The 19,465-nt window shown below is 69.4% G+C and overlaps 1 protein-coding gene across 2 annotated transcripts; it reads right to left on the reverse strand.

Moving 5' to 3' along the window:
* Nucleotides 1–41: 41 nt before the first annotated feature.
* Nucleotides 42–19,031, reverse strand: SEMA6B (semaphorin 6B). 2 transcript variants are annotated; one of them, XM_066205899.1, is made up of 17 exons: nucleotides 18,984–19,031; nucleotides 7,502–7,641; nucleotides 6,999–7,128; nucleotides 6,685–6,745; nucleotides 6,485–6,547; nucleotides 6,064–6,165; nucleotides 5,472–5,562; nucleotides 5,279–5,398; nucleotides 5,112–5,200; nucleotides 4,758–4,975; nucleotides 4,413–4,544; nucleotides 3,961–4,110; nucleotides 3,210–3,404; nucleotides 2,869–3,009; nucleotides 2,581–2,658; nucleotides 1,990–2,048; nucleotides 42–1,911 (listed from the first exon to the last, which is right to left on the reverse strand). In XM_066205899.1, the coding sequence occupies exons 2-17, from the start codon at nucleotides 7,614–7,616 to the stop codon at nucleotides 935–937; spliced, it is 2,721 nt and encodes a 906-aa protein (XP_066061996.1). In that variant the 5' UTR covers nucleotides 7,617–7,641; nucleotides 18,984–19,031; the 3' UTR covers nucleotides 42–934. The 2 variants fall into 2 exon arrangements, with proteins under 2 accessions (XP_066061996.1, XP_066061995.1); XM_066205898.1 differs by lacking the exon at nucleotides 18,984–19,031 and adding an exon at nucleotides 9,316–9,482.
* Between the last annotated feature and the right edge of the window lie 434 nt (nucleotides 19,032–19,465).

The following is a 19,465-nucleotide window of genomic DNA, read 5'->3' on the forward strand; positions in this document are numbered from 1 at the left end:
TCCCGGCTCCCGGGGGGTTAAGAAGGCGCCGAGGCGGCGGCGGGGGAGTCGCCTCCGGTAACCGGGTGTTTATTGGGGCCGCGGGGGTACAGCCCGCGGGCGGCCGCATGCATGGCCGCTGGGGGGGGGGGCTCCCGCCGCCCCCTGCCCTATTTACAGCCTGCCACCCCCTGGGGACCTGCCATCCCCCGGGGACCCGCCACTCCCCCGCGACGCGACACGCCACCCCGGGTGGGTGCCGGGCAGGGGTGGCACCGAAAGGGCACCCTTTGCCAGCAGAGAGTGGGTTCGGTGGGGACCCCCCGGCGGTGCCCCCCCACCCCGGCTGTGCTTTCCAGGAGGGGGTGCCGGGGGGGGAAGGATGGGCAACCCCCAGGCTGGCACTGGGAAAGGGGTTGAGCCCAGACTGGGGGTGGGAGCGCGCCCCATCCCCAGATAACGCCACACTCGGGGGGCCCCCCAGCCCCCCCGCTCCCAAAATGTTCACCAGGGTCCATCCCCACAACCGATGCACCCCCGGCCGGGTGTCCCCAGAGGGCCGGCAGCACCCAAAAGGCCCCCGGCGTGCCACTGAGGGGCCGAGGGGCTGGGGGGCACAGCCCAGTGCCCGTGTCCGTGTGTCCATCCTGCTGCCCCCCAGGGATCCCCCTCCCAGGGTGCTGCTGCGGGCCCTGGGCCCAGCCTGGGGAGGGGACACGGTGGACGGCCCCCCCGCCGCCCCCGGCAGATGGGACACAGCCAGAACGCAGGGCACTGCCCCACGCCAGCCGGGGACACCCCCACACCCCATCGGGGGGCACCCAGGGGTGCCTGTCCCCCCCTCAGCCATGCAGCACCTCAGCCCGTGCCCGCGGCTCCTGCCCGGCCGCCCCTCCCTGTCCCCTGTCCCCGTCAGTGTCCTGGCCAGGGGCACGCACACAGGGCGGGTGGGGCCCTATTTTCCCGAGGGAGTCCGCTCCACGCCGTAGCGCAGGAGGTGCTGCAGGTCCGTGAGCGGCCGCGGGGTGCCCGGTGCCCGGGCTGCCCTGGCTGCCGTCCCGTGCCGCCCGTAGCCGCCGCCCGCCGCCGCCTCGCCGCTGTTGAACGTGTGGTTCCTCTTGAGGTGGGCGCCGGGGCGGCCCGTGCCGTTGTTGGCGTTGAAGTTCAGCTGCTCGGGGTGCCAGGGCGGCCCCTCGGTAAAGTCTCCCCCCTCCCCGCTGGGTGCCGAGACCACCCGCCGGCGCTCGGGGCTGGGGTGCGGCGTCCCGCCGAAGTCGCCGTAGGAGCTGCGGGGCGGGCGGCGGGCGCCGGCGGGTGGGTGCTGCCGGGTGCGGGGACCCTCCTGAGGGTCCCGAGCCCAATGCCCGTCACCTGAGGAGTCGCTGAGTTCGGCCTCCAGCTCCTGGTCCACCAGGATGGCGTGGCAGGAGAGGGGGATGCCCCGCGGCGGGCGGCCGGAGCCGCCGTGCCCCCGCCCGGCGCCCGCGGGGCCGGAGCCCCCAGGGTCCCGCAAAGCCGCGTTGATGATGTTGTGACTCTGCTCCCAGGTGCAGTTTTGGAGGGCTCCGGGGCAGCGTTTCTGCTGCAGCGGGGTCTGCTCCGGCGTGGGCAGCACCCCCGAGTCCAGGTCGTGTTGGGTGACCTTGCCCAGCTCCTTGGGCCACCCGTTGGGCATGAGCGGGGCCAGCAGCGCGCCCCGGGCCCGCCGCTCGCCCAGGCGGCTGACGCTCACCACCGACTCACTGTGCGCCAGGATCGTCTCCTTGTCCTTGCGCCGCGCCAGCTCCTTGCGGTCCCGGTGCCCGATGAACCAGCACACGCTGAAACCCGAGATGACGGCGCCGATGACGAAGGCGGCCACCGAGGAGATCACCAACAGGTTCACGGACACCAGCCCGTCCGGCTCGTCCACGAAGCTCTCCGTCACCAGCCCTGGGGGCGGGGGACACGTCAGGGGACCTGCGGGTGCCACCAGCCCGTCCCCGAGCCCGGTCCCGGCCCCGCACTCACCCTCGCACTCGCCCAGGTGGGACGTGCTGCCGCCGGCGATGTCCTGCTCGAAGGCCACCCTGGGGGTGCAAACTGGGGGGTCAGTGGGTTCCAAATGGCCTGGCAGAGTCTCCCAGCTCCCTTCAGTGAGCCGTGAGTTTGTCGGGGCTCAGAGATTGGGGGCTGCAGCACCTGATGCTCTCTGGGGACACCGCTGTCCGCCTGCGTGTCCCCAGGCCGGGCAGCCTTACCTGGGACTGGTTTGGGGACACCACTGTCCCCTCTGCGTGTCCCCAGGCCGGGCAGCCTTACCTGGGACTGGTTTGGGGACACCACTGTCCCCTCTGCGTGTCCCCAGGCTGGGCAGCCTTACCTGGGACTGGTTTGGGGACACCACTGTCCCCCTGCATGTCCCCAGCCTGGCAGCCTTACCTGGGACTGGTTTGGGGACACCACTGTCCCCCTGCATGTCCCCAGCCTGGCAGCCTTACCTGGGACTGGTTTGGGGACACCACTGTCCCCCCTGCATGTTCCCAGGCCTGGCAGTGTTACCAGGGACTGGTTTGGGGACACCACTGTCCCCCTGCATGTCCCCAGGTGGGGCAGCCTTACCTGGGACTGGGCTCCAGGAAGACGCAGGAGCCCTCGGGTGTCCAGCCACAGTAGGGATCCCGGCTCCCGAGGCAGTTCCTGCAGGAGCAGAGGTGTCAGGGTCAGCCCTGATGGGGGGACACCACCCCCCGGCCCCCGCGAGACACTCCATCCCCACGCCGTGCTGTGCCTCAGTTTCCCCAGCCGTGCCGAGCCCTGCCTGGCCGGATCCCGGCACGGGGTGAATTCCTGGGGTGCGAGGTTCTGCACAGCCCCCTCGGGGACCCCTGCCCGGCCCCAGGCACTCACTTCATGCAGCCCGAGTGCTGCTGGCAGCGAGCCACGGGCACCCTGGCCACGCACGGGGGGAAGGCCAGCAGCAGCGACCCCGCAGCCTTGTCCAGCTCCAGCCCCAGCAGCCGCCGCTCGTCCTCCGTGTCCCGGCCACACCTGGGGGCAGGGCAGAGCTCACCGTAGCCCCGGCCCTGCTCCGCGGGGCCCTCCACAGAGCCTGCCCCGGTCCAGAGACCTGCTCATCCCTTCTCTTCACCCCTGCATCCCTCTCACCCTTCCTCTCCATCCGTCCATCCGAGCACCCCGCCCACCCCTTTTATTGCCCCCTGTCCCCCCTCCGGCACCCTGGCACTCACCTCCCGGGCTGGTAGGTCTCAAACTCCTCCAGGAAGACGCTCTGGCTGCCGGGGCCGGCGGCCGTGGGGTTGCTGGTGGCGTTGGGCAGGATGAGGAACTTGAGCACGGTGCCGGTGCTGGAGCCCAGGAACACCACGGTGTGGTTGCCCCACGGCCCCGCCGCCGTGTCCACCGCGATCTTACGGAGCTGGTACCTGCGTGGGGGACGGAGGGAGCAGTGTTGGGGCGTGGGGGAGTCCAGGTGTCCCCAGGGAGGAGGAAACTGGGGCAGGGTGAGGGACCCAGCCTCAAAATCCCATCTCCATGCCCCCATCTCCATGTCCCCATCCCCATTGCCAGGTGCCCATCCCCATCTCCAGGTCCCTGTCCCCAGCCCTATGTCCCCAGCTCCAGCCCCACATCCCTGTCCCCACCCTCACCTCCCCATCCTCGCCTCCCCATCCCATGTCCCTGTCCCCATTCCATGTCCCTGTCCCTATCCCCTGCTCACACCCCAGCTGCCCTGCCGGCAGGAGGCTGCGGCCCGAGAGCGGCGCTTGATTAATTCCCCATCAAGCAGCAATTAAGGCAGATTTAATTAGGACGAGACAATCTTGACTGCAAAGTGTATGAGATTTATCAGCTCTCCCAGCGCTCCCAGCGCTGGCACGTGCGAGGAAGGGCGGCACCGGAGGCTCTGGCCAGCCCCTTCCAGCCCTCCCAGTGTCCCCCAGTGTCCCCCAGTGCCCCCCAGTCCCCTCGGGCACCCACCGGGTCATGGTGCGGAGGATCCAGGGGGCGTTGCCCAGGGCCGGCACCGCCTCGTCCATCAGCGGGTGGGTCTTGACGAAGTTGAGGATCTCGTCGGGGAAGGCGCTGGAGGAGTTGTAGCGCATCCCCGGGGCCGCGCAGCACCCGGGCCTGCGGGCACGGCACGGCTCAGTGGCGCTGTCCCCGGCCTGTCCCCGGCCTGCCCCCAGCCCTGCTGGTGCTGGCTGTGGTTATCATCACCGCTGTCCCCATCCCTGTCCCCATGCCAGCGGGTACTGGCTGTGGTTATCATCACCGCTGTCCCCATCCCTGTCCCCATGCCAGCGGGTACTGGCTGTGGCTGCCGCTGTCCCACTGTCCCCAGCCCTGCTCCTTTCCCCAGTTCTACCACTGTCCCTGCCAGCCCTGTCCCCAGCCCTGTCCCCAGCCCTGTCCCCAGCCCTGTCCCTCACCGTGGCTTTGGCACCATGTCCTCCGGCACAGGTGTCCAGATGGACTCGGGTGACTTCTGCTCCCGGAACCGTCCCTCGAAGACGGCGGCCACCTGGGTCATGTCGAAGGCGCAGACGGCGGAGCCGGGAATGCTGTGGGGACACGGCTGCGGGGTGAGCACGGGGGGGCCCAGGGACTGCGAGGGGCCCTGCAGATCCCAAATGGAAACGAGCCCGTTTCCTGCCCAGGAGCCATCCCAGCCCTCACCCACCACTCATCCCAGATCCCGCTCAGGGTCCAGCCTGGATCCCCAGCTCAGATCCCGCTGAGCCGGGGGGTCCGGGCAGGGCACGAGGGGCTCTGACCTGTTGGCGGGTGTGGAGAACACGGCCAGGACCACGGGGCGCCCGTCCAGCTCCAGGATGTCGGTCACGGCCTGGATGACGTTGAAGTAGAAGTGGGAATCGCCCGGCACGGAGCAGTTGAGCCGGGCCTTGAGGAAGGACGTCCACTGCTTCTCCAGCACCCGCTGCGAGCCGCCCATGTCGTTCTTGCACACCCGGGCCACCCGTGACACCACCACCTGTGGGAGGACACCCAGCAGTCACCAGCCAGCCCCGCTGGCCGTGCTGTGTCCCTGTCCCCATCCCGGCTGTCCCTGTGGGCACCGCAGAACGGTTTGGGGTGGAAGGGAGCTCAGGGATTTATCTGTCCCCCACCTTCTCCAGGTAGTTGAACTCCATGGCGATCTCCCGGAAGAAGAAGTAGACGTGGCTCCTCCATTCCACGGCGTGCACGAAGTAGGGCTCTGCGGGGACAGCGGGGTCAGGGACGGCTCACAGGGGACATGAGCCGCGTCCCGGCACAGCCGGGGCTGGGGTCACACCTTTGAACCACTTGGAGTCGTGTTTGACGGTGCGCAGGGTGGGGCTGTCCCCGAGGCTGCGGTAGATGACGGCGTCGATGGCCAGGAAATCCGTCACCGTGGCCGTGAAGAGCATCCCCCCTGCGTGGGACAGGCTGTCAGCGGGGCCGGGGGACGCGGGGCCCGCTGTGACACCGCCAGTGCCACCACTGACCTGTGAACAGGGCCACGTTGGCGTGCTTGGGGTCGTAGGGACACCGGGCCATGCCGCTGATGTTGTCCCCGACGGGCTCCAGCGTGTCCATCTAGAGCGGGCGAGAGGGGACATGGGGACACACCCGGGCACGGGGGGACCCGGGGGCCCCATCCTCAGGGGGGCTCAGGCTGTGCTTGGCACAGACAGGGCTGAAGGGGGTGATGCTGCAGACCCTTCCCATGGTGTCCCCTCCTTCCCTGGCCCCAAAACCCTTCCCATGGTGTCCCCTCCTTCCCTGGCCCCAAAACCCTTCCCATGGTGTCCCCTCCTTCCCTGACCCCAAAACCCTTCCCATGGTGTCCCCTCCTTCCCTGACCCCAAAACCCTTCCCATGGTGTCCCCTCCTTCCCTGACCCCAAAACCCTTCCCATGGTGTCCCCTCCTTCCCTGACCCCAAAACCCTTCCCATGGTGTCCCCTCCTTCCCTGGCCCCAAAACCCTTCCGTGGGTGTCCCCTCCTTCCCTGACCCCAAAACCCCTCCCATGGTGTCCCCTCCTTCCCTGGCCCCAAGCCCCCCATCCCACACGGGGTCCCCTCCCGGGGGCTCACGCTGTAGTTGGCGCAGACGGGGTTGAAGGCGTTGGTGCCGCAGACGAAGAGGAGGCTCTCATTCCTCACCAGCAGCACCTTGATGAAATTTCGGCACTCTGCCTGCGCCGGGAGAGGGGACCGTCACCCTCAGCACCCTAAAACCCCCCTCACCTCATCCCAGCCCACCCATGCCCTCACCACTGCGAGGGGGTGGCTGTTCCCACCCCAGAACTGCATTTACGGGAGCTGGGAATGGGATTTCTGGGCCCCAGTAATTAATTACAAATCAAATTAGCCAAGCGGCCAATAAATCGGAGATACAAGAGCAGGGAGGGAGTGGGCTGGTGGCACCGGGGAGGGGACGGGGTGTGACACGGCCACAGAGGGTGCTCAGTCCCCACCCGGGGGTGCCCTCGGGGTGCAGATCCCCGGCCCGTACCTCGTGCTTGCCCTTCATCCTGCAGATGCTGATGTCGTGCTGGTTCGAGCGCCACGTCAGTTTCTGGGTGGGGAAAACCAGCGTGGGGATGGGGAGGTGCCACCAGCGTCCCCCTGAGACCCCCCTGAGGCCCCTCAGAGCTCCCTGACCCCCCCAGCACCTCGGGGACCCCCCAGCACCCCCGGGACCCGCACACTTACCCGGTGGTAGCGCAGCTCAGCGGCCCCGCCGGGCTCCAGGCTGACCCGATAGACGTTGTCCCTGGGGAGGGGGACACGGGTGTCACCACCCCCCGGCCGGGATGTGCCCCCCAGCCTCGGGGCTGCAAGATCCACCCCCCGGGAAGGTTCGGGGTGCTGGGGTGGACAGTGAACATCGCTGGGGTCAGTGGCAATGAACCCCCCCAGTGCCCCACTTTGGGCCCTCCCCAGCACAGAGGTGTGGGGTGGGTGTGGGGTGGGTGTGGGGTGCCCAGCCCGGGGGAGGGGAGGCTTTGGGGTGCCGGGCTCCAGACCTGTCCCCGATGAAGAGGGTCCTGTTGACCTTGAGGATGCGCTGGATGTTGAGGCGCTGGGTGCCCCCCCCCTCGGGGCCCCCCGGGCGGGCGGTGCCGTGGCCCACGAACACGGGGTAGTGCTTCACATCTGGGGGGGGCACGGGGGTCACACGGGCACCCCCACACAGCCCAGGCAGCCCCCACGCCCCAGCCCTGCCCAGGGAGGCGCCTCCCTCCAAGTGCCTTCAGCCCCAAATCCCACCCCATGGGTGCCCCCCCCACCTGCCTTAACCCCAAAACCCCCGAACCCCTTCCGCAGGTACCCCCCAAAGTACCCCAAAGCCCAGCGCTGCCCACGGGGGGTCCCATCTCAATTCCCAAATCCTCCCTTGGGCTCCCCCTCCTGCCCTCACCCCAAATTCCCTTCCCATTCCCAAATCCCCTTTCCATGCCGAGCCGTGCCCCCCACGCCACGCCCCATTGCAGCCCCCCGACACCCCCGGGCCCGGGTGGGCACTCACAGTCCGGGGGGGCCACGGCGATGGGGCCGGGCTCCTCGGGGAAGGTGGCCCTGGCCGTCCTCTGGGCCGCCAGCAGCAGCAGCAGCACCAGGGGGACACGGGGTGGGGGTCCCATGGTGGCCCCCGCCCTGGGTGGGCACCTGCGGGCACGGGCAGGGCTGGGGGGGCGGCACCCACCGGGGTGAGCCCCCCCGAGCACCCCAAACCCTCGGGTGTCCCTGGGGCTTGGGGACACACCGGTGGCCACGTGGGGAAGCCACTGCAGGTGACGTGGCGGGGCTGGGGACTTGGGGACAGGAGCATGAGGACACCTGGACAGAGGGACAGGGGGGACACGAGGACATGGGGACAAGAGGGAAGCCAAAACGCCATTCCCCACCCCGAAACGCCGCCGGGATGTCTTGGAAAGTCTCCGGGGACACTGCAGAGTGTCACAGCACCCCCGACGCAGACAGCCCCAGGGCCACCACCGCGGTCCCCCCACCAGGCTGGACCGCCATCCCCAGCCTGTCACCCGTCCCCGAGGGGCTGGGGCCGGACTGGGTAATTAGCGGCCGCGCGGGGAATTAATTGATCACTAATTCCATGGGAGCAGGGAGCGATCGAAGCGGCGCCTCCTCCCCGAGGGGACCGGGGACGGTGACATTGTGTGGGGCCGGGGGTCACCACGTCCCCAGCCCCTCCGCGGTGTCACCGGCCCCGGGTGAGACCCGGCTGTGTCCCCTCTGTGGTGCCACAGCCCCCGGGGACATCTGACCCCGGGCAGGAGGTGACCCCGGTGGGACCCGACCCTGGGGTCACAGCCCCTGGGGACAACTGACCCCATCCTCAGGGTGTCACCACCCCGGGACACCCAGCCACGTCCCCACTGTCTCAGGGACATCCAAACGTTGTCCCCACAGTGCCGCAGCTCCCAGTGACACCCGGCTTTGTCCCCATGGTGTCCCCAGCAAGCAGGAAAGGAGCTGTTGGTGGCCGGTGTGTCACACAGTGCCGCCCCAAAGCCACCAAGGAAGGGGGGACCCCAAAAAGCCACCCCGGGGGAGGGCCCGGTGAGGGTCCGGGAGGGGTTTGGGGGCCGGGGGGAGTTTGGGGGCCGGGGGGGCATTGTGGCTGCCTCGGGCGCCTGGAGCCCCGTGCGGGGGGTCCGGTGTCCCCGTCCCCCGGCCCGCGCGGTGACAGCGAGCGGGCGCGGGGTAAGCGGAGCCTCCGGCGCCATAAATGCCGGCGATTGTGCGGGAAAAGAAAAGGCAGCGGGAAGAGGGGGGCGCGGGGAGGGGGACACGGCACCGGGGGGTGACAAAGTGACAAACAGGGACCCATTCACGGCGGCGCCGGGGCAGGGGGACCGTCACCGCGCGTGTCCCCGGCGGGGCTGCGGGGAAACTGAGGCGGCGGCGGGGGGTGCGCCGGGAATGAGGGGGGGGGTCTCCGCTGGGATATCCCCGGCACGGAGCGGGCGAACAGCCTCGGGCACGTCCCTTGTCCCCGTCCCTGCTCCGTGCCTCAGTTTCCCCGTCCCGGAGCACGCCCAGCTCTCACCCCGCGCACACGGAGCTTTGGGGGGCGGGGGGAGCTGCTTCACCTGTCCCGTCCGTCCCCCCCCCCCAGCATCTCCGCGACCCCCGGCCCGGGGGGAGTGGGGCAGGAGCGGGGGGCAGCCCCCAGTGTTCCCCCTCTTGCTGCAATTCCCGGGGCTCTGCGCGCCGCGTGATCTCCCGGATCCCACGGGGGGGGGGGGGGTCCCTGCTGGGGGGTCACTCTGCCCCCCTTCCCCGTGGCATCTCCCCCCCCCAGCGCCGCGCTCTGCCCACCTGAGCTGCTCCGGCCGCCTCCGCCGCCGGCCCCGTGCCACCACAGTGTCACCGCTGTGTCACCACTGTCCCCTCCGCTGGCACGGGGGGTCCCAGAGCTGGGGGTGGGCGCCCCCCGCTCCGGGACGCCCCGGCGGCGCTGGGGGCTCCGGCGTCCCGGGAGCGGCTCAGCTGTCACGTCAACCCCCCGCGACCCCCGGGGGAGGGGGGCCCGCGCCCCCCGCCCGCGCCAGGTGGGAAGGTAGGGCTGATGTCACCGTAACCGGAGCCACCAACCCCCCCCACCCCACCCCGGCAGCTGTCACCGCAGCCGGGGACCCGGGGGGGGCACCCGTGGGACCCCCCGAGCGGCACCGCGGCGTCCCCAGGGGAAAGCACCGGTGAGACCCCACCGGACACAGAGCGGGGACAGAGGGACAGCGGGGTCCCCCCCCGGCCCCACCGGGTCCCCCATCCTCATAAACCCCCTGGAATGGCAATGGGAAAGAGGGGGGCACCGGGAGAGGGGGGCACACACCGGGAGTGGGGGTGACCCCGAGAAGGGAGGGACATCGGGAAAGGGGGACATACACTGGGAAATACGGGGGACAGTGGGAAAGGGGGGGACACTGGGAGAGGGGGACACACACTGAGGAATGGGGCGGTGGGAAAGGCGGAGGACACCAACAGTGAAATCCCTTAAAATGCAACTTTTTGGGATATAATCTCGATAACCACATTCCCCTGCCCCGGCCTAAGGCCGGATTTTGGGGTCATTTCCTTCAGAAGGCGCCCAACGCAAATAAGGAATCAGTAATTAGATATGCTAATGAGGCCTTTGCACACCCCCCCACACACATGCTCCGGCCCCCCAAAATGTGACCCCCGGTGCCCAGAGCATCCCTTGCTCAATGGGGTCACACAGTGCCACCCCCATTGCCACAGAGGGGTTTGGGGGTCACCAGCAGTGTCCCCCCAACCGCCACGGGGACCCCCCCAATCCCAGCTGCTGCTGCTGCCGCCGCCGGGGCTGGGGGGCTGAGCCCCCCCCGGGTTTCCGTTCCGAGCCCGGTTCAGATGGCAGAGCCAGGAAGCAGCTGTCCCCACGGCGGGGACGGAGCAAATGTCACCCCGGCCACCTGGCACGGCGCGCTGGCCTTGTCCCTGCGCCTGTCCCCTGCCGTGGGTCCCCCCCTTTCCAAGCGGCACCTCCCGGGGGGCCGCGGGCAGCGCCCCCAGAGCCGCGGCGGTGCCCAGAGCACGGGGGGACAGCGGCACCGCGGGGGTCCCCGCGGGGGTGACAGGGATGGGGGGTCACCGGCGTGGCGGGGGGGGGGGACACAGCAGCCACCATTTACCTTGGCGCTTCCGCGGCCCCGCCGGCGGCTCAAATGTCCCCCCGGGCCTCCCGCTCCGGTTACCGGCTCCGCTTACAGCTGCCGTTTATAGCCCCGCTGCCTGTCCCTTGTCCCTTGTCGCTGTCCCCTCCCCATCGCCCACCGGGTGGGGACACGGGCTCCGAGCCCCCCAGGACACCGCGAGGGACCGAGGGCGTCCGGCCCCGACACGGGCACCGGGAATGGTGGGGACCCCGCGGTCACCTTGGGTGGCTTTGTCACCCACCGTGGGTGCCCGGAGGTGGCCCCGGTTGCTGGGTGTCCCCTCGACACCCCCCGGGTGACACCCGTGGGTGCCCCGACACGTCCGTTCCAGCATGCCGGCGGTGCTGGTGGCCGGCCAGAGCCGCATGGTGATTTGCATATTAAATACAGGCTCATCTGCATATTAAGGACGGTTTCCTAGCGAGGAGGATCACGCGTCACGCCGAAATAAACCCCGGGGACGGCGGGGGGGGGGACAGAGGGGGGGTGGCAGACGGGGTGCTGTGGCCCCCCAGTTCCCAGCCCTAGTCCCCTGTCCCCAAAGCTGTCTCCCCAGTTCACAGCCCTTGTCCCCCCCCCAGATCTATGGGACAGGATCCTCCCGTCCCGCTGGTGTCCCCAGGCCACTTGTCCCTATGGACACACATCCCCCCATGTCCCCCCAAAGACTGTCACCTCCCCTTGTCCCCACAGGGGCACATCCCTGCCCCTCCTGTCCCTCCGAAGCAGCCATTCCCCCCATCCGCCTTGTCCCCAAAGCCCCACATGTCCCCAAAGGCACTCACCCCCCTCGTGCTGTGCCACCCCCGGGGCTCAGTGCCCTGGCGGGGTCCCCTGGATCTGTCACCCCTCCTTGTCACCCGCATGGCCCCCGGGCCGCGGCAGGAGCAGATCCGAGTCACCGCTGGCCTCGTGCCTCGGTTCCCCTCGGGCGGGGGAGAGGGAACCCCCAGTTCCTGCTCCGGGCCCGGGCACCGCCCTGGGAACCCCGCCCTGCCAGCCCCGGGTGTCCCCAGGGTGTCCCCAGGGTGTCCCCAGGGATCCCTGTCACCGTGCTGCCTCCTCCTCACAGAGCCCGTGTCCCCAGCGTGTCCCACTCCCCAGGATCCCCTTCCCCAGTGTCCCCCTCCCCTGTCCCCACGGGATCCCTGTCCCCCAGCAGGCAGAGGGACACCAGCCCCTGGCTCAGTCCCGTGGGGGACCCTACAATAACATCCCGGAGTGTTTACATCCGGCTCCAGGCGGGAACCCTGCAATTACATCCCAGGACACGGAGCATTCCCGGGATGGGAGGCTGCTGAACACACCCACAGCGCTCACAGGCACCCCAAAACACCCCCAAAACACCCCAGCCCTCAGAGAGCAGCCCTACAATAACACCCCACCCATCCCAGGGCCAGACGAGCTGGGGGGGCTCCGGGAGGTGGGGACCAGGGTCAGCCCTGTGGCCGGGTGGGCTTTTAGGCCCTGATAAAGTTGGGGTGCTGGTTTTGGGGGTTTGTTGACATCCAGGTCCCCCCTCCGCCGCTCCAGACAGGAAAATGGGGTTTTTCACTCTCCAGGCCCAGAACCAGCACTTCCCTTTCAGGTTATCTTCAAACTCTCACTTGTATTTAAATCAGGTTAAATATCTGCTGGGCTCAACGGGGCAGAGAGGGGCTGGGGGTGGCAGGTCACCTCAGTGTCACCTCAGTGTCACCATGCCCAGCATCCCGCTGTCCCCAGGGTGATGATGGCCCTGCAGGTGGCACTCGGGGTGCCCACCTTCCCTCCCGGAGCAGCCCCGCAGCAGCACCAGGGGATGGGGACACCGGTGGGGACAGGGTCACCACGGCCACCCCAGCAAATCTCCTTCCGCCACCACCGGGGTGCCCGGAGGGTGACAAAGTGACAAGTGGCTTCCGGTGCCAGGGTGTGGGTGAGAGCACGTGAGCCTTCGCCCCGCGGCCTCCTCCTCCTCCTCCTCCTCCTTCCCTGTGCCGCTCTCTCCATCCCGCTCTCGCTTTGGGCAGTGTCCTCTGTCAGGGCTGGGGACGGGTGGGAGCTGTGTGGGGTGACACCCCTGTGAGCCCCAGGGGGCTGCGGGGGGCTCGGAGCCGGGACGGGCGCTGGGGCTGCCGGGGGACAGCGCGGAGCGTGGGATGTGGGATGAGGAGTGGGATGCAGGATGTGCAGTGGGATGTGCAGATGGAGTTTGGGATGTGGGATGTGGAGTGGGATGGCGGCTGGGATGCAGGGTGGAGGATGGGGTGGAGGAGGCAGGCTGGGCTGCAGGATTGAGGCTGGTTTAGGGGACATGGGGGGGATGGGGGGTGGGATGCAGGCCAGGATATGGAATGGGGTGCAGGAAGGGATTTGGGTTGCAGGCTGGGATGCTGGATGGGATACAGGATAGGATGCAGGATGGGATGTAGGATGCAGGGTGGGATGTAGGATACAGGGTGGGATGTAGGATGCAGGCCGGGCTGTGGGATGCAGGATGGGATGTGGGATTCAGGGTGGGATGTAGGATACGGGGTGGGATATGGGATTCAGGATGGGATGTGGGATGCAGGGTGGGATGTAGGATGCAGGCCGGCCGTGGGACGCCAGCGGCGCGCAGAACAAAGGGCCATTGTTCCCAGCGCCGCCTCCGCGCTGCCGCCTCGCCGGAAGGTCCGAGCGGCCTCACCGCCCTCGGAGCTGCTCCGTGTTCTCCCGGCACAGCCCGCGGCCACCGCTGCCACCGCCGCTGTCACCTCCGCCCGCGCCGCCACCGCCACCGCCGCCACCGGCGCGGCCCCTCAGGCAGCAGCGCCAAAAGCCCGAGGGCAGGACGGTGTCCCTGTCCCCTGCGTGGCCCTGCCAGGTGTGCCAGGTGCCATCTGTGCCTGGGGGGGTGTGCACGGGCTGTCACGTGTGTGCGGGGGGGTGTCACCGTGTGCCGTGTGTGTGTGTACAGCAGGTGTCACACGTGTCACATGTCACTCCGTGTCACTGTGTGTGCACCGTGTGTCGTGTGTGTGTGTACAGCAGGTGTCACACGTGTCACATGTCACTCCGTGTCACTGTGTGTGCACCGTGTGCCGTGTGTGTGTGTACAGCAGGTGTCACACGTGTCACATGTCACTCCGTGTCACTGTGTGTGCACCGTGTGTCGTGTGTGTGTGTACAGCAGGTGTCACACGTGTCACATGTCACTCCGTGTCACTGTGTGTGCACCAGCTGTCGTGTGCAGGGGCTGGCAGAAGGCACCGGGTGTCACACATGTGCAGGAATGTGGCACCAGCTGGCACCCGTGTGTGACGGTGTGTGGGCACAGGGTGGCACCTGTGTGTCTGTGCAGGGGGTGTCACACGTGTGCAGGTGTGTGCCGGGGGTGTCACACATGTCCCTGTGTGTTCATGGGTGTCACACATGTCCAGATGTGTGGGTGGCTGTCACACATGCCCACGTGTGTTCATGGCTGTCACACATGTCCCTGTGTGTGCATGGCTGTCACACATGTCCCTGTGTGTGCATGGCTGTCACACGTGTCCAGGTGTGTGCAGAGGGTGTCACACATGTCCCTGCGTGTTCATGGGTTGTCACACATGTCCAGGTGTGTTCATGGGCTGTCACACATGTCCCTGTGTGTGCATGGCTGTCACACGTGTGAGCCGTGTGCTGTCACACGTGTGACCAGGGCTGTGCACACCGGGCTGGCACGAGGGATGGAGCACAGCAGGGACGGGTTATTTTCGGGTTATTTTGGGCACATGGCAAGGATGGATCCCAGCTCCCACCTCCCAAACCTCCCCCCTGACACTTCCCGGTTTCCCGGCGCTCTCTCCCAGCGCTCCCGGCGGGAGGTGATGGATGGGGAGGAGGGAAAAGCCCGCGATGCTCCCGCCGTGCCGGCCAGGGCCGGGTCCGTCCCTCGGGGTGACCCGCGGGTGCTGCCACCGCGGGCTCGTCCCATCGCACCCTCTCCCAGCGCCCTGGGGCTGCTCCCGTCCCGGGCCCTGCTCCGTGCCTCAGTTTCCCCAGCCGAGCCCCCCGCAGGCTCCCGCAGCCCCCACGGTCCCTCCCGCAGCCGCCGCTCCCCCGGGGCCACCGCGTCCCCCCGTCCCCGTGTCCCTCCCAGATCCCCCCGGCGCCAAACCCGGCGCTGAGCTCGGCCGCGGGTTTGATGGGATTATCCCGGCGGGCGGGATTACACGGGGAAGAGTGAGGATTAGCCACGGCGCATCGGCACGACACTGCCACTGCCACTGTCACCACTGCTACTGCCACTGCCACCGTCACCACTGCTACTTCCACTGCCACAGCCACTGCCACTGTCATTGTCACTGCCACTGCCACAGCCACTGCCACCACTGCTACTGTCACTGCTACTGCCACAGCCACTGTCACTACCACTGCCACTGTCACTGCCACTGCTACTGTCACTGCTACTGCCACAGCCACTGCCACTGCTACTGTCACTGCTACTGTCACTGCTACTGTCACTGCTACTGCCACCACCACTGCCACAGCCACTGCCACAGCCACTGCCACCACCACTGCCACTGTCTCTGCCACTGTCACGGCCATTGCCACCAGCACTGCCACCCCACAGCCACCACCACAGCCACTGCCACTGTCACTGCCGCACCGCCAGCCACCTGAACTGGGCTGAACTGGGAGCAAGCGGAGGCCAGGTGTGATGGCAAGCCCCAGCAGGGCTCTCCCGGGAGCGGCGCCTTCAGCAGCCGCTGTTTAATTAACCGGCTGCCGGGAACCGGCACAAGGAGCCGAGAGGGATCTCTTTATCCCCCTTTTCCCTTTTTTTTTTTAATTTTAATTTGACAAAATTGTAATTAAATAGGAAGCGAAATCCCGTTAGCACACGGCAGCCCCTGTGGCATCTCCTCTGTGCCAGCCCACTGCTCCTCCTCTCCCCCCCTGCTCCACTCAGGGGATCCAAGCCCCTTTGGGGGGACACCACCAAAGCCTGGGGGTCCCTGGGGCCTGGCTGGAGGGTCCCCAAGGCCACCGTGTCCCGTTTGTGGCTGGGTCGGGCACTGCCGAGGGTACAGAGACTCCTCTGGGTGCCGGGCTCCATGTCCAGCTCCCAGCCCGGCTGTCCCCGGGCCGCAGCCCCCGAGGCGCCGGGGGTGACCCGGCAGTGCCGGCGGCGATGGGCGCCCACCGGTGAGGCAGGCACAGCTCCCGGACAGAGCTGGGGCTGCTCCCGCTTTTCTTTCCTGCTGTTTATGCTGCCCAAACGCGCCGGGTGCCACCACGGGGAAACCGTCCCGGCCGGCCCCTGGTGACCCCGGCCTGGCACAGCAGGGACAGCGGCGTGCAAAAGCCACCCTGGGTCACACGGTGGCCGTGCCTGGTGGGACAAGCCCCTAGACGAGCTGGGATCCGGCCCCGGCGCGGGAGATGCTCCAAGGGCCCGGCGCAGCTCATGCCTTAAATCGCATCCAAACTGGCAGGTTTAATTAAAAATATTCCAGCTTGTCTAGGGATACAAACCGCATCCGGCACTGCAGCAGGGATCTGCATCCAGCTCCGGGGCCTGGCGGGCAGGGCCTGGCGGCCGGGCTGAGCCCCGGCGCCGCTGGGGACTGCTGGTGGCAGCACTGGCCTTACTGGTTTCACTGGGAGCCAAACCCTGGGCTGGCCTGTGCCAGGGCCGAGGGGACAGGGACACCCCGCCCGATGTCACCATCCTGTCCGGTGACTTGGGGCTCCTGCTGGGGTTTGGAGGGACACAGGGCCAGCAGAACGCTGGTCCGGGGGGGCACGGGGGGTCCCTGCAGCCCCCCCCGAGGGGACAGCTCTGCCGTGGGGAGCACGGCGTGTGTGCAATCCTGTGTGGGGTCACCGGGCTGGACCGGGCTGTCCCCCTTTGTTTGTGGGGCTGGCACCAAAACCATCGGGGGGCTCTGGGAGGGGGGACCAGCCGTGTCCCCCCCCGGCTGACACAGCGGAGGCCCCGGTGCTGCGGGTGGGGGCTGAGCTGCCCCCGGCACCCCCAGAGCCGAGGCCGACCCCCGGGGCCACCTCGTGCCCCCCCAGGCACAAACCTCCCCAGTGCAGCCACGTGCCCCGGTGACAGCGGTGACCCAATTCCCGTGTCACCCCGGGGACGCTGCAGGAGGGGCTGTGGCGCCGTGCTCGGCACCCCGGGACCCGCCAGGATGGGACCCCAGCACCCTGCGGGGACACCCACAGCACCCGGGGGTGTCACAGGGGGACACACGGCACTGCCCGGACCCAGAGCTGCCCTCGGCTTCAGTTCCGTGGGGCAAACTGCCTGGGGGGGGCACAGAGGGGCCCCCCAAACCAGCAGAGCCCTTCCCCGGGGTTGGGTCTGTAGGACAGGGAGCTCGGCCGTGCCCCTGCCCCCCTCCCAGCACATCCCTGGAGCAGGATCCGGCCCCGCTGGACCCACAGAGACCGAGGGGGGCACCTGGGGGGGACACGGCGGTGCCATCATCACCCCCTACCCCAGGCGAGCAGAGGTGGGTGTCCCCATGGGGGGGTCACTCACGGCAGGTGTCTGACACCCCCCCCCGGCACCCCAGGGTGGGGGGTGGATTGGGGGTCCCCTCTGCAGCCCCCCCAGAGCTCACCGTCTGGTTTGGCAGAGGGAAACTGAGGCACGGCAGGAAGCAGAGCTCACCCAAGGTCACCCCGTGGCGCCGGCACAGCCCCGTGGGCATCCCCCCCCCGCTGGAAGGGGGGGCGCTGGGCCCCCTCCCCAAAGCCCCTGTGCAGGGACCGGGCTCCCCCCTCCCCTCTGCCCCATGGGGGGCGGCTGGGGGGCTTCGGGGTGCCCCGGCCCCCTCTGCCTGCTCTGGGCTATGTGGGACCATGGAGGTCAGCATGGGGGGGCGGGGGGGCTTGCTGGGCTCTGGGGGGGCCCGGGGCACGCCAAGTGAGGGTGACAGGGGACGATTGGGGTCAGACAAAACCCCCCCCGCCGTGTTATTTTAGGGTTCCCCCGGCCAAATCTGCTGAAGGCGCCGAGCCCCCGAAAAGGGGGACGGGCCCCCCCAGCCTGGCAGACGCTGCCTGCACGCCCCCCCGGCCCTGCCCGACGCCGGGGGTGTCAGACCCCCCCCCCCCCATGCACGGCGGGTCCCCCACTTCTGCCGGCTGCCCCCCCAAGTCTTGTCCCCACCAAGTTACAGCCCCGAGACAGAGCCGGGCACCCCCCGGATTTGTGGGTGCTCTGCCCCCCACCCAGCCCTGAGGGATTATTTGGGGGGGGGGCACAACCACCAAGCCCCCCAGGCTGAGGCTCGCCGCTCCCCGGTGCCCTTTGGGGGGCTGCACTGTCCGGACCCCCCATTTCAGTCTCTGCGCCCCCCCAGCCCAGCAGAGGCTGCCCGGGGTGGGGGGCACAGACCGGCCCCTCCTCACCCCCCCCCGCCAAAAAATATAAAACAACAAACCCTGGCTGCTTCCCAAAGAAACAGCGGAGGCAAAACGGAGCCCGAGGAAGCAGAGACACCCCCCCATCCCCATCCCCATCCTCATCCTCATCCCCATCATCTCCATCCTCGGGGCGGGGGGGGCTCCGTATCCCGCGCCCATCGCCGGCCCGGGGGGCTGCGGGGTGGGAGGGGGGCGTGGGAAGGGATGGGGGGTGGGACTGGGTGCTGGGTGGAGGGGATGGGGGGGCTCCGGGCTGCGGGGGGGCTCCGGGCTGGGGGAGAGGGGCGCGGGTTCGGGGCGCCGGGGGGGTGCGAGAAGGATGTGGGGGGGGGCACCGGGGTGCCGGGGGGAGCAGAGGTGCTGCGGGTGGGGGCAGGAGGTGGCGGGATCAGGGTGCGGGGAGGGTCTCCGGGGTGCCGGGGGGGGGGGGCTGGGGGTGCGGGATGAGGGCGCCGGGATGCTCGCGGGGTGCCGGGGTGGGCTGCGGGTGCGGGCTGGAGGTGGGGGGTACGGGAGGGGAAGAATTGGGGTGCGGGTGGGACCCCCAGGAGTGCCGGGGTGGGGATGGCGATGCGGGATGGAGGTGCTGGGGGGGGGGGGGGGAGCGGTGCGGGGGGGCTCAGGCTGCAGAGAGCGGGGACGGACAGAGGGGTGCGGGTTGGGGGGCGCGGGGGGGGGCCCCTCCAGCCCGTGACCCTTCAAGGTTCCGCCCGCTCCGCTAACAAAAGCGCCGCTTCCCAATGCAGCAGCGGCGGCGGCGGGAGGGGGGGGAGGGCTGGGGGGGGGGCACCCCCTTTTCTCCCTTCCCCCCCCACCCCAGGAGAGGCAACGGCTGGAGAAGGAGGAGAATAAACCGGGACGGGACCGCATCGGAAGGGGGGCGGGCGGGGGGGGCACCGGCCGCGCTCTTACCTCGCCGTCCCGGGGGGGTCCGGGGGGGGGGGGCTCGGGGCTCCGCGCACCTGCGCCCACCGGCAGCGGCTCGGCCCGGCCCCGCTCGGCTCCGCTCGGCCGCGGCGGGAGCGCCGGTACCGGGGCCGGGCGGGGCGGGGCCGCGGGGGGGGGGCGGGGGCCCGGGCCCGGGCCCGCCCGGTGTCTGCGGCGGCACCGGGGCCGCTCCGGCAGCAGCGGCGATGGAGGAGCCGCCGCCGCCGGCGCTCCCGGAGCGGCTGCGCCCCCCGCCCTGCCCCCGCCCCGGGGAGGCGGCTCGGCCCGGCCCGGCCCCGGGCCCCCCGCCCCCGGCGGGGAGGGGGGAGCGCGGGGGGCGCCGGCCCCGCCTGCCTCGGCCCCCCCGCCCCCCGAAAAGGGGCAGCGCTTCCTCCGCGTTCCCGGGCAGCGGGAGGGGTGGGACCGGCCCCCCTCCCACCCCGGTCCCCTCCATCAGTTTCGCCCAT

The sequence above is a fragment of the Chamaea fasciata genome, unplaced genomic scaffold (genome assembly GCF_029207755.1).
Source record: "Chamaea fasciata isolate MVZ Bird 193981 ecotype frontalis unplaced genomic scaffold, bChaFas1.0.hap1 SCAF_28, whole genome shotgun sequence".
NCBI classification, from domain to species: Eukaryota; Metazoa; Chordata; class Aves; order Passeriformes; family Sylviidae; genus Chamaea; species Chamaea fasciata.

What these genes read in the sequence shown, in the direction of transcription:
- SEMA6B (XM_066205899.1), bottom strand. Translation starts at nt 7,616, where the DNA reads ATGGGACCCCCACCCCGTGTCCCCCTGGTGCTGCTGCTGCTGCTGGCG. An exon ending in CGACTCCAAGTGGTTCAAAG is followed by an intron (nt 5,201 to 5,278) that starts GTGTGACCCCAG and finishes CTGTCCCCGCAG; the next exon opens with AGCCCTACTTCGTGCACGCC. An exon ending in ATCCTCCGCACCATGACCCG is followed by an intron (nt 3,405 to 3,960) that starts GTGGGTGCCCGA and finishes TCCCCCACGCAG; the next exon opens with GTACCAGCTCCGTAAGATCG.